A 14,036-nucleotide genomic window follows, 5' to 3' on the forward strand; every position below is an offset into this window, starting at 1 on the left:
AAAAAACTTAAGAGGTTAATACATGTTCATTGTAATTTCTTGTAGAAAAAATCATTGTTACCAAAAAAAAAACCTACCATTTTGTTATTTTCTTTTGTCAAACCTACAATTTTCTTTGACATACATTGTTATACAATAGATTTGGACAGATTGCAATGTTTAGAAGTTTAATGAAAACAAATGAAATGAAGTCGTTTTGGAGCCTACTGTGTGACTTCTAAACATTATAAATTATAATTCAGTAAAATTGAGTTGTATGATTAGGAAGTACATTATTTGAATACATTGCAATGATTTAAAACGAGGTCGTTTTATATTTAAAAAACCTAATTTGTTGCTTTATATATTTCATTATAACCGTCTCACCTATTCATTTGATATTTAAGGTTTTTTAGAAAAAGTCATCACCATTGATAAGTATTTCTATTCGATTATATATGATATCCTTGGTTTATGGCTAATAGGCATTGAAAAGTGTTTGTTAATCTTCATCACATTTTAATCATAGATATATTACAATGAATCAATTTAAACTAAATTGTTCTATTTCAATTGAAAAAAAAAATCAAAATTTTTACTATACATTTCACATTTTTTATAGCAAAAGTCACATGATTCAGATAAGAAATACATAGATATGTATTGTTTATTACACAAATATATAGGAGACTCAAGTTTGTATATCATAGATTCATAAACAACGTTTAAAAAGATACAATTTAGCTCAAATTGATTCTTATATTGATTCTCATATGGTCGAAATATGTGAATCGAGTTTTGTGTTGTTAAAATAAATTAAGTGACGTAACTATTTTATCAATTATGCTGTTTTCTTTTATTTATTTAATCTTTTTTTTTTGGACAAAGCTTTTACTCTTTTATTACAAATTATGTTGTCTTTTTTATTAAAAGCAAAAAAATCTTGTGAAATGATTTGGTTCATTTTAAGTAATAAATGAAGTAGTATGGTCTTGTTGGGCTTGTTTACAAGTGGACTTATTTCCATGTTTGGATTACGCAGAAGACACCTATTTGGCTTTTGTGGGAAACGTATAGATTGAATGAAAGCTTTTAACTCATCAAATCATTTCTTCAATGAAAAAACTTCCTTTATATAAATTCACGGAGAGGAAAAAGAAGACGAAGAAGAATAAAAAAAAATATGATTAAAGTCCGTTCCTTTTCTTCCCTGTGAATTCCATCGCAAACCCCAAAAAAACAAAACAAAAAAAAAACTTCTTTTTATTGTTCTCTCTCTTTTGGTCCAACTTGTGAGTCTCAAAGTCTGGTAATTTATCATATTTGGTGAAAAATTATGTGTCTTTTTGATCCTTGTTCTGCTTTAAAGCTTTTGTATCTGTTGATGATCCACGATCGATGATCACGATCTCCTTGGAAGAGACATCTTTTGATATTGTTGTGATCGCTTTATATTCTTAGCAAATGATGTTCTCTCTTTGGTGTTGTTGTTGATGGTTCTGTTCTGATCTGGGTTTGTCTTGTGTGTAAATCTAATGGTCTCGTTGTTTTATTTTACTGGACTTACAAAAAGTTTTGATCTTGATGATCTGTTTTTTGTGATCTTATTGGCTAAAACATGAACAGCATTTTGTCTCTGGCAAAATTTAAACGTCGTCTTCAATCATCATCATCACCACTTAGCATTTCAAAGGTAGCTCTTTTTATTACTACAATATGTGTATGTATGTAAATATGCCTAAAGATTTTGGCTTTTAGGATTGTAGGAGTGAACAATGTATTAGTTTAATGATGGTTTTGGTGTTTTTTAGTGAGTGATATAAACAGTTTGGGCTCTGAAATGGATACTACAACATCAAGTGGTAGTAGCCCTGCTACGTTACAAGTCCATAGCATCATTCCAGAGAATCCCATCACTGCGATGGAATTGCCATTTCCTTCGTTTCTGCGTCTAAAACGTCACTGCCTTGGGAGTTCTGTTCCTGGAGAATTCTTCTTGGCTTCTTGTCCTTCCATTGTCCTTCATGTTCTGACAACATGTGATTTGGGTCCTCGGGACCTTGCCAAACTCGAGGCGAGTGATAAATTCTAATCTTTCTTACATGGTTTTGATTCTGTGTTTCTTGTGTGTTGATGCTATCTGATTGATGTTATCCTCAGGCAACATGCTCCTTCTTCAGGAAGCCGGCAAACTTCTCCCCTGACTTTGACCTTTCTATCTCAGAGCTTGCAGCTCTCGAAATTTGCCAAAAGAGGGTGATATTTAAATGTATGGGAGAGGAAGAACGCCAAGAAATGAAAAGGAAATGCGGAGGCTCGTGGAAGCTGGTTTTAAACTTCTTGATAGCTGGTGAATTTGGTTGCAGGCGGGAGAAGTCACAAGCACTTGCAGGTCCTGGTCATAGCATTGCCGTGACATCAAAGGGTGTTGTCTACTCCTTTGGATTTAATGGTTCAGGACAACTTGGTCTGGGAACCACTCAAGACTCTTGGCAGCCTCGACCTATCAGGTTACTCAATTCTCTGATGATTCAGTTTGGTCTAAATAGTCAAAAAGGTTGAGCTCATTGGAGGTACATTGCGTGTTGCAGATCACTTGACGGGATCCGGATCGTTCAGGCAGCTGTTGGCACTGATAGAACAATATTAATCAGTGATGCTGGTGAAGTTTATGCCTTTGGAAAAGATTGTTTTAGCAAACCTAAGTCAGAAGTCCAAGAAACTAAGCTGATCACAACTCCTCAGCGGGTCAAGTCCTTGACGGACATCTTTGTGGTACAAGCTGCGATAGGAAACTACTTCACGGCGGTTCTGTCGAGAGAAGGCAGAGTCTATACATTATCATGGGGAAGCGATGAAAGACTCGGTCACGATACTGACCATAGCTGTTCGTTGCCTCAACCTCTGTTGGGTGCCTTGGAGAACATCCCGGTAGTGCAAATTGCTGCTGGCTTTTGCTATCTCCTTGCTTTGGCATTTCAACCCACCGGCATGTGAGTCTTTGAAACGTTTCCATTGTTCTTAACCGAGTTTAACTATATGTGCTTACCACTGCCATTTTCTTGCTTCTATTTAGGTCGGTGTACTCAGTTGGATGCGGTTTGGGTGGCAAGCTTGGGCATGGTTGTGACGACTGTGAAACACAGCCTCGTCTGATTGAGCAGTTTGGTTTTTTAAACATTGAACCGGTTATGGTCTCAGCAGGTGCATGGCATGCTGCTGTAGTTGGGAGAGATGGGCGAGTCTGCACGTGGGGTTGGGGACGACATGGCTGCTTGGGTCATGGAACCGAAGAGTTACAAATGGCTCCTAGGGTTGTAGATGGATTGAAAGATGTTAAAGTTGTGCACGTCGCTACTGGAACATACGCAACCTTTGTTGCATCTGATGATGGTCAAGTTTACTCATTTGGGAGTGGAGTAGCAGCCAATCTTGGACAGGTAATAGTCTGTGGATTCTTGTTTCCTTGGTTTCCGAGGAAATGGTCTTTGATAATATGGATTTAGCAGGACGATGTGGATGAGGATACTCTGGCCCCGAAGCTGGTTTTGTCGTTGAAGGAGACAAAAGAGCGTATGGTTCATGTGAGTTTGACAAACGGGGGGAATTGGAATGGTCATACATTGGTAATGACCGAGTCCGGGACACTCTATGCGTTCGGGACTGGTGATAGAGGGCAGCTTGGGGTGGAGCTCGGTGATAATTTAAAGGAAAGAGAGGAACCAGCCAAAGTTGCTGGTATTGATCTTTCTTAGAGATTTGGGAAAGAAGGAAGGAAAAAAAAAAAAGCATCTTCTTAATTTAGGTTTTTTTCGAATTGATCTTGACTAATGTTTAAAGAAGTGGTTGTACATAGCAACAGTTAAGATGGTTATGGTTTCTTTTGTTAGATTGAATCGTACAAGGAACAACAGTTTAATATTTCTTTTTGAAATTTCTGCTTCACAATTTTAGCGTTTTTATAATTTGTAGCTGATTATTGAGCCAGGGGTGTATTACACAGGTGACAGGACACCACTAGAACTGGTTGGTACGTGATGTTCACAACACAAGCTATAGCACTTTACCCATTAACATTAAACAAGGTATTGAAAACAAATGGATGAATGAATGCAAATTATCAAGTGAAATTTTGTATGAAATCATAGATGAACCTATCTCATAAACTTGCACATGAGAAGAAATCTGGCCTGAGGTCCTGTGTGGGAAGGTTTCTAAAACCAATCGAAAATATCCAACATATAGATTGTTTTCGAAAGTGTGACTGACTATACGCAACTATAATTTGAAAGATATAGATTTTACAAATATATTCTTTAGATAAAGAAACAATATTAACCATTACAGTAACATATAGAATGTTTTCAATATGCATAATCATCACACATATCTATACAATTATGAAAACTCATTGGAAAAGTTAAAAAGTTTATATCTGATAAATTTAGATATCATTACTTAATTTACCATTACAGAGATTAATCATTAGAGTGGGTGATTATAATTTTGTATTGATGTCATACTCTATCACATGATCCAATCATTGGAGAGTTTGACATTTTCTTTAAGTACATATATATTAAAATCAAAATTTCCCTTGCTGCTTTAATTTGTCGAGCTTTCAATTGATCAAATATGAAATCAACTTTTGGCATTACAAACTGAAATGACATTCTGAAACCTAGAGAATATGAATCTTTCTTTCCTTTAATTTCATGATTTACGTTATAAACTCTCACGGGAACCTAAGTGTCATTTCAAATAACCAATCCCGTGATGTGTGTAGAATAAGCAAGGTTCATGAAAAAGTTCATCTCCAGAGAAAGTTTTGTGGAGTGTAAAAAAAAGTTAAAATGGGTCGCCGAGATTTTGGGACACATTAATTACATACATAATCATTATCAAGTAGATAATCAAATATAGTGATAAGAAGAACTAATTAAAATGTTGACTTTTGATAACCGAACAAAGTGGGCAACAACAACAGTTTAACTAGTCACTCGTCATTACTCAATAGACACTCACAAGAACCCAAATAGCTGCTTTTATAAATGCTGTTACAAGTTTTAATTTTTTATATCATTTGTCAACACTAATATTATAGTATATACCAAAATACTACTACAATAGTTCGAGTGGGGAAAAAAAAATAATGCATGGTAAGATATTTCAAATAGCGATAGGATGATTATATAAATGCTATCATGATCAGCACATGGCTTCAGAAAACGCCATGTGACTCCCTTTTTTTTAATGTCACCATATTTTCAGGGCACTTATCTATACCTAAATAATGTTCATACTATATAATAAATGTTTTTGTGTGTTTTATATATATATATATATATATATATATATATAGTTTCGTTACTACGAGTCTACGACTAATGTATGAACAGAGTTAACATTCTATTATTCAGTATCAGAATATTGGTCTAATCATTTGTATTTCTCAATAATTAGAATGCGTTTTCATGTAGTTAAATAGTTGTTTTGCCCTCTTGTGTCCAAGCCATCGAGTTTTGCGTACGTACAAGGACGTATACTAATCGTCCTTGGAATTTTATGTGCTTAATTAAAATTTGATTAAAGAATTAACCGAATTCGATTCTTAGACTACTTAAAATGGCCAATCTATTGCAATATTTAATAGAAACATTAAACGTCTATCTTAAGCTAGGGTACTTGCAAAATCGGTAGATCCATTGATTTAGGCAATTGTATTCTTTTAGACTTTAATTTTGGTCTTTGTGTATCTTGGTAATAAAATATGGAACAACGGTCTAGAAATTTAGTTTATGGTCTAACTTAAAGCCAAAACGAATGATGATATATACATTCAGAAATGCGGATGCATAAACTATAGAAAATAACAAAATTTATATATGACATTTTCCAAAATCGTAAGGTTTTAGAAAGAAACATGTGAAAAATATCTACAATGGATTATAAGTAGGTTCACGATTGTCTCTAAATCGTTGATTTATTAATATGATGGATTATAAAAATATCTACATGTGAAAGCTTATCTATTAAGGGTGGCGAAGGCTTTACGAGTAATGAGAGATGTGGCAAGTGTTGCACTATTTCGTGTGTCTCAAGGTCGACTGTTAGCTTTAGGAATTGAATTGAGAACTATAAATTATGGTAGCAAGCTAATTGTGTGTGTTTAGTGTTGCATAAAACCGTTGGTTAGAACTTGTAAGGCTTACTAATTTAGTAAATAAGTATGTGTCGATTTGGTGAGTACGTACCAAGTTGTGTTTCTTTTCACTGTCTAATTATGTGATTATGCTTATGTTTACAAATTAGAGCAAAAAAATAGAAACGGGTTCTAGAAACTGGTGGCGCGACCGCGCGAGATGTGATGAGAGCTATGAATGCAGGGGTGTGGCCAGACCAGGCTCACATGGACGAACGTGCCCCTTTTTTATATGCTTTTGACCAAAACCATAATCGGTTTCCGATTATTGGATCTAAAACCGGTTCCGACTGTGTCCTACGATGTAGTACTTTTGTCAGAAACTAATCAATTTATGAATAGTGTTAATTTCGTGAGTCAACAATAATTGGTGGGGAAAATGGGTGGGGCCAATTAATCCAGTGTCCTAATTAACTCTTAATCATTCAATGTATTGTCGATTTAGAAAGGGAAACTTCAGAGAGAAAAAAACATAATTAAAGATTTTAAATAGACCGACAAATGTAAACCATTGTGATTTTATTTTTAATATTTCTGAAACCTATATGTCATAAATTTAACACAAAGATGGTTCGAATATAGAGAGACTCGAAAGATGGTAGACACGTGATCAGTAGCTAAGAGGACATGTATTAAAGACAATATACACGTACCAAGGTAAGTTTCTTTGTTTCATCATGTAGCAAAAAGTAGTCATCCTAAAAGTTATAGATACGTACATATGCATGCATACGTCGCAATGTCTGTGGAGTTTGCTTGTAAATCGTTGAATATAATCACATTTAGAGGCGGTTAATTAGGAACGTAGTCGAACGCAAATCACTTACTTGACACCAATCCGAAGTGCGAATATGTAGAAACAAACGTTTGATAGACTCAATGGTTGAAAGTTGAAACATACAGTTAAAATAGTAAGTAAATGATCATATTTAACCGCATGTTTTAACCAAAACGTTTTCTGTATATATATACCGCGACTTTTTACTGTCTCCAGCCGCAGTTTTTATTCTTTCTCTCTCTTACCAAAAAAAAACTCATAAGCACTTTGACAATGCGTTTGGCTACCAATTGGACTCAAAATTCTGTAAAAGTTTTATAGTTGTTCTCAAAAAGGAAAGTGGTATATAGTATGTTACTTTTGCACAGTTAACATACGTACATTAATTTAACCCATATATAAGTATATTGTAGTTTCGTCCTTTTTTTTTTTGAACAACAATTGTATTTTCGTCCTATATAGTGGTAGTTTATCAGTTGAATGTTTATCAGTATGTATCATGAAATTACCCATTATCATTAAAATTCATAAATCCTATAAGAAGAAACAAAAATTGAGATAATTAATGATGACGCATATGCGGACTTCCTCATTTATTTGGTAACTTTCAGGGGAAGAAGTACCCATGCCAATGTAAAAGTTAAATGAGTTGATTTATGACATGTCAGATTTTCCAAAGAATCCAATTTATTAGGGATGGTTAGGATGACGAACCTTAAAACAGATGAATAGATCTTTAAGAATTGCATAGATTCACTGGTATATATAAACCGGCCACGAAAATAATACTTATGAAATGATATCATCCTGTTAACTAGTTCATCAGGTATCACAAAAAAAAATCGAATTCCTGGCCTAATTATCTTGTCAAAAGAGTATCTTCCTAGTTAGTTGTATGAGTTTTTTCTCAGAGATCGCAAAAGGCTAAATTTTTCAAAGAAAAGCATCAAATACGTACACATGTTCGAGAATATCAGGTACGTACTTGTCAAAAGAGTATCTCACCGGTACGTTACGTAGTTCGAGAATATCAAACATCAAATACGTACACATGTTCTTGTAACTTGCGTATTAGTATCCAATCTCTTCAACTAAATAATGAACCGAACACAAAATGAACCTTTGTTTGTGTCACCAATTTCAACATTTTTATTCATATTTTGAATATAAATTCTCTATCACGTCCCTTGATTTTAGCCAAAACATTGCAACAAATTCAGCATTATTATTTTAGTAATACACTAGGCTCCTCATACTAAGAATACTCACTTTTTTTATCAAAACATTATTCTTCAAGTTTTCACATTATATAATCCACTTGACATGTGTATAAATATGTGCTAAAAATATCAGGAAGAAAAAAATCGAAGTTGAAATTTCGATTCTTTTTCTAGTCCATGTTTTTTATGTAATGCTGATACATCAGTTTTTGTTATATACATAGGTGAAATAATGCACGCCGGTGAATTAAAATAATATTGGTTAATTAACTAAAGATTTTTGATAATCTATTATAACACACAAATTTTAAGAAAGCTCACTATAACCCTTACATAGAATAATATAATAATGAACCAACTTAAATATGATTTTTAATATTCCTCCTATTCAAATATACGTAGGTATTTTATTAACATTTTCGTCTTTGTTGTTAAAGAATCTCAAAAGAGTGGGTCCTCCATTATTTAAAAAAAAATATCGAGAAATCAAGAGGATGATGAGATTTTCCTATAAGAAGCCAAAGCCTTTCACACCATTTCCTCCATCACCAAACAAACAAACACATTCAATAAGTAAAAAATCCTCTCGAGAGACAAAGAATGAGAATGACACTTGTTCACTTGTCTCTCTCCCTCTTCTCATGTCTCCTCCTAGTCCTTTCTCCGACCTTCATTGCCTCCACTCCCGTCTCCCACCCTGACCTCGTTGTTCAAGAAGTTAACGAGTGAGTAAAAATCTTTAATCCCCTATAGTAGTAGTTTGTACCACATTATTAAATAACGACATTTAAACATTGTTGTTGTGTATATATGTTTTGTAGGAAGATTAATGCGTCTAGGAGGAATCTAGGCGTGCTCTCATGTGGGACCGGAAATCCAATAGACGACTGTTGGAGATGCGACCCGAAATGGGAGAAAAACAGACAACGGCTAGCCGATTGCGCTATTGGTTTTGGCAAACACGCAATCGGCGGCCGTGACGGCAAAATCTACGTGGTGACGGATTCGAGCGACAAAGACGCGGTCAACCCTAAACCCGGAACACTAAGACACGCCGTGATCCAGGACGAGCCGCTTTGGATCATCTTTGCTCGTGACATGGTCATAAAGCTAAAAGAAGAGCTTTTAATGAACTCTTTCAAGACCATAGACGGACGTGGAGTTAACGTCCATATCGCTGGTGGCGCGTGCATCACGGTTCAGTACGTGACCAACATCATCATCCACGGTATCAACATCCACGACTGTAAACGAAAGGGTAATGCTTACGTTAGAGACTCTCCGTCGCATTATGGGTGGAGGACGGCCTCCGACGGTGACGCCGTCTCGATTTTTGGTGGCTCACACGTGTGGGTAGACCACTGCTCGTTGTCGAACTGCGCTGACGGTCTGATCGACGCTATTCATGGATCAACGGCCATTACGATCTCTAACAACTACTTGACGCACCACAATAAAGTTATGCTTTTGGGACACAGTGATTCGTACACGAGAGACAAGAACATGCAAGTCACCATTGCCTTCAATCACTTTGGTGAAGGTCTTGTTCAGAGAATGCCAAGGTAAATTAAATTAAATAAAATAGTTTGTAATTTGCTAAACAAGTTCCTTTAAATTTTTTTGATATTGTTTTAAAACTAAGCCGGTGTGATTTTGGCAGATGTAGACATGGATATTTTCATGTGGTGAATAATGATTATACACATTGGCAAATGTATGCAATTGGTGGGAGTGCAGCCCCAACGATTAATAGTCAAGGCAATAGGTTTCTTGCTCCTAACGATCATGTCTTTAAAGAGGTAATTAAGAAAGCTTTTTTTTTTTATTTAGTCAAATGGGAATATTCAGTTTAATCTGACCAAAAAAAAGGTAAAAATAATAGGTGACTAAGTACGAAGATGCCCCACAAAGCAAATGGAAGAAATGGAATTGGAGGTCAGAAGGTGATTTGTTCCTAAACGGTGCCTTTTTCACGGCTTCGGGTGGAAGAGCCTCTTCAAGCTATGCTAAGGCTTCGAGTTTGTCGGCTAGACCGTCCTCAGTAGTAGCTTCAGTCACGGGCAGTGCTGGTGCACTCTTTTGTAAAAAGGGATCTCGATGTTAATCCGATGCATCGTTTTCAAACTTATATATAATCCATCTAATTAATTAAAAAAAAAAAAACATAAAGAAGAGGATGCATGTGTCCCTGGTATGTCAAATTTTCATTACCCTTTATTTTTTTTTTCATTATGGGGAGGGTTAAAGTTATAAGATGATGGATTTGATGTGTACACTAAAGTTATGTGTGGATTCCCTTTGGACCAATGGGTTTCTTTTGAACTTTTTTGGAGTAGGGACCAATGTTTTATCTTGTGGTGGGTGATATGTATGTACAATTGGTAAGCGATTATTGTTGATTTTCTTATATTGTAACAAATTGAATCAACATCTTAAATTATCAAAAATCTTTGTGTTAAAACTTATTTCGATGTATAAATAGTAATATGTTGTGGCATATTAGGGAATATGTTGTCATGGGTAACATTGGTTGCAGTGTAACATGGGGATATCTAATTTTTGGGATGACATTTAATTTGTCTGCAAGATCTGTAATAAGTGTTGGCTTCGTGAGGCTGACAAAACTAAACCAGAATCTCCCACTAACTGGACCAGATCTGGATCTTGCTCTTCTTGCTCTCTTGCATTCCCAAGACGTGGCCGTTGGACAATTATTGCAATAAATGATGAGAAACCAAAAAAATCCAAACGACGAGCTGCAGTTTTTTTTCAAAGTGACTCAGAATGTTCAATAAATGTGGCTTTCTCTTACAATTAAAATCATGTGACAAATGCACTAAGTACTTCATTTTGAGTGCAATCCTATAATTGTCTCTCATTTTAAGGGTACTAATATTACTAAATAAACTAGTGAGTTATCTTCTCAGCAACTTTGTCGGTGGAGAACTATTTACCCATTTCTGTGTGTGTTTTTTTTTTGTTAATATGTTGGTTTTAAGATAATTTTGGAAGTTCTGGTACCATGCGGATAGTATCAGTTTTTTTGGAATTAGGAATGGGACACAACCTTCACGTTCATGTTACGTGTTCCAACAAGAGTCATGTTTCACTTCAGAAGTAGTATATCTCAATTTCAATTAATTTATATCAGTACCGTGCTAGTTTTGGATCCCCGTCCGATACTGATCCATATCACCAAAAAGTTGTATTAAAGGAAAACAATGATTTCATTTGCAAGCAACAATGTCAAGATCCAAACATGACCAAATTGGTTTTAACAAAACAAACAAAGAAAGCTTAATGAAGCATTCATGACAATTGTCGGCACTAGACAAAAGGTACAGAACGTTGTTTGACTTTCATGCATGTAAAAAATTTTATCCGACCCACCAAAATCTTTACTATCAATCAAAACATTACAAACCAAAATGATTCTTAACCATTAATGTTCAACTTCAACCTCCAACAGTCCTATTCTCTTCTTACTCATTAATGTTGCTCATCTCTTTGAACATGAGGGACCGATCGAAACTCATTCCCTAAATCAATACATTTCAAGTCTTTGAATGTCTGAAATAAAACCGCAATCTTAACAAAATTCAAAACTAGCACACCTAAACCACAATGAAAAATATATGTGGAAATGTTCTTACAAAAATACATTTGCAAAAAAGGGAAACAAGCCAAACAATGGAACATGATGGGTGTGTGTTTGGAGAAAGACATCATCATTATTTAGATGGGGAGGATCGGAGGCATTTTGCTCGTACATCCTTGAAGCATTTTGTGATTTTGTCTATTCCTTTGGACCAAAAGAGGAACGGAGGATCCGAGCCACAGCTTCACCAGCGGCAATGTTGGCCTTTTGAGCATCGATGCGCTTAATACAGGTCTTTTGATCTTGCTCTCTCAGTATGATGAATGGCCGGCCAAACTCATCAAAAGCCAGAGTGTTATTTACTGGGACCTAAATGGCACATGCAGATTCGTAATCAAATTGATTAAGAGAGCTTATATGGAAACTGGGCCTTTGTGTCTACGGCCCAATATCACATTTGCAATATATTAACCCATCAAACTTTAAATTCTCACTATAAATCTCTTTTCTTTTTATATTTGAGAAAATTCTTATTATTGTCACCAAACAAAAATTTAAACTGAGAAAATATTGAATTTTGTTGTTAAATGGAAGCCAAATTTTTTTAAAAACTCTCTAGTCTCTACTCTCTACTAATAATATCCAAACCAATCCTGAAACTAAAATGTACTAGACTAATATGGAATTCTTTTGTTCATAACTTATCTCTAGTTTTCAACTTTTTTTTATACATAATCTAAAGTAGAGCATTCAGGTCATGTAATAAATGAAGGATATGGCATATAGATGAAAAACAAATGACAGCCGAAAAACAAGGAAGTATAGGTAAAAGTATGAGTTAATTAAAATTTAGGCATCAAAAGCACATTGTCCCTCTGAATTAGGCATTCACGAAATAGTCTTTGTTTTTAGGCATTTAAAACTTGCGAAATGACGCTTCTACCCTCTTCTTGCTAATGTTAATGTTATTTTTGATCTCTCTTCTATGGACAAATTGCAGTTTTAAAATTGGGGAAAAGGGTTTACTGTTCGTGACATCAAACTCAATTCTTTTGCTCTCTACCAAAATCAATCAGTCCAATTCCACAACGCTTTGGTTTCGTATTCCTACTATCATGCAAAAAATTAGGAATATGTGTCGATCTAGTGTGGTTGTGCTTGTTGCAGTGGCGACGGAGAAATCATGGAAACTAAGGCCACCGAATTCAATATTACAGTCTTCGCGGTCTTTACTCCCACGGTTGTCTATCCGTAAGGCGAACAATGGTAACGACTTATGTTGATATGTTTATTTTATGGCTCTGTTTGCTATGGTAGATTGCTGTGCAAATTATCTTGTTGACACGATATAAGAGAATTCCTAATACCTCGCCAATCTGGGCGAGATTCAATGAAAAATAAGAAATATGTGAGAGTGGAGATTCGAATTGATAAATATGCCAATGTTGTGCCCTCATTTTGGTATGACCATGGAATTCCATGGAGCAGTATATATATATATATATATATATATATATATATATATATATATATATATATATATATGTTTTTATCCTCTTCTTGTTTGCTTTGAATCACCAAACTCAAATTTCGTAATTACTTTTATTTGTTTTGTGCAATTTTCCGAACATTTTATTGTGTGTGACTTTCAACTGTCTTTCTCATTCGTTTCAGTTTCAACAATCACTAAGAAATTCAATTATTTGTCAAAAAGTAAGGAAATAATATTTGGCAATACACATATTATCACTGCGAATTTAATTTGTTTCTCCTTGGATTCTCAATTGTTTGCCTTGCCTTTAGGATATAGTTTTGATTACCACAGCAAAAATAACTTGGTTTTCCTGTCTGCCTTGGCTTTAGGGTATAGTTTTGATTATCACATCGTACTTAAATTTTTTCCCCTTGGGTTCATTCATCCCTCTTGGTTTTAGGGTATAGTTATGAACACCACTGTATTGTTATATTGATTTCCTTTGGATTCATTGAACCATCTTAGTCTAGATGGACAGAAAATTTAGGTATCTCCAACATATGGTACATGGAATAGTTGCCAACTTAGTTATAACTAACATTATGAAGATGTTTGGTTTCAAAAGTGTTATACTCTCTTAGTATACTATGCTGATCTGAATTTTTGTAGATGAAACAAATGTTGAACTCTCTCCAACGTCTTCTAAAGGCAATATATTAATTTCACTTTCATGAGAAGGTGTTTACTTCTTTTGTCTGCTTCTTTCTCTTATAATTTGTTTTGTT

General features: G+C 34.8%; 2 protein-coding genes across 9 annotated transcripts; both read left to right on the forward strand.

Moving 5' to 3' along the window:
• The first annotated feature begins 954 nt into the window (after nt 1-954).
• Nucleotides 955-3,913, forward strand: LOC104750581 (ultraviolet-B receptor UVR8). 8 transcript variants are annotated; one of them, XM_087492454.1, is made up of 7 exons: nt 1,035-1,288; nt 1,606-1,672; nt 1,791-2,053; nt 2,140-2,489; nt 2,571-2,972; nt 3,056-3,419; nt 3,489-3,913. In XM_087492454.1, exons 3-7 carry the CDS (start codon nt 1,820-1,822, stop codon nt 3,732-3,734), a joined length of 1,596 nt encoding a protein of 531 aa, XP_087348580.1. In that variant the 5' UTR covers nt 1,035-1,288; nt 1,606-1,672; nt 1,791-1,819; the 3' UTR covers nt 3,735-3,913. The 8 variants fall into 8 exon arrangements, with proteins under 8 accessions (XP_010470700.2, XP_087348580.1, XP_087348581.1 ...); XM_087492455.1 differs by having other exon boundaries at nt 1,060-1,271; XM_010472397.3 differs by having other exon boundaries at nt 1,060-1,171; nt 3,486-3,913.
• A 4,758-nt stretch (nt 3,914-8,671) lies between these two features.
• On the forward strand, nt 8,672-10,626 carry LOC104750583 (putative pectate lyase 5). Its single transcript, XM_010472399.3, has 4 exons — nt 8,672-8,904; nt 9,001-9,741; nt 9,840-9,978; nt 10,062-10,626. Exons 1-4 carry the CDS (start codon nt 8,780-8,782, stop codon nt 10,281-10,283), a joined length of 1,227 nt encoding a protein of 408 aa, XP_010470701.1. The 5' UTR covers nt 8,672-8,779; the 3' UTR covers nt 10,284-10,626.
• The last annotated feature ends 3,410 nt before the right edge of the window (nt 10,627-14,036 follow it).

The sequence above is a fragment of the Camelina sativa genome, chromosome 16, assembly GCF_030686135.1.
Source record: "Camelina sativa cultivar CO46 ecotype springtype chromosome 16, ASM3068613v1".
In the NCBI taxonomy this organism is placed as follows: Eukaryota; Viridiplantae; Streptophyta; class Magnoliopsida; order Brassicales; family Brassicaceae; genus Camelina; species Camelina sativa.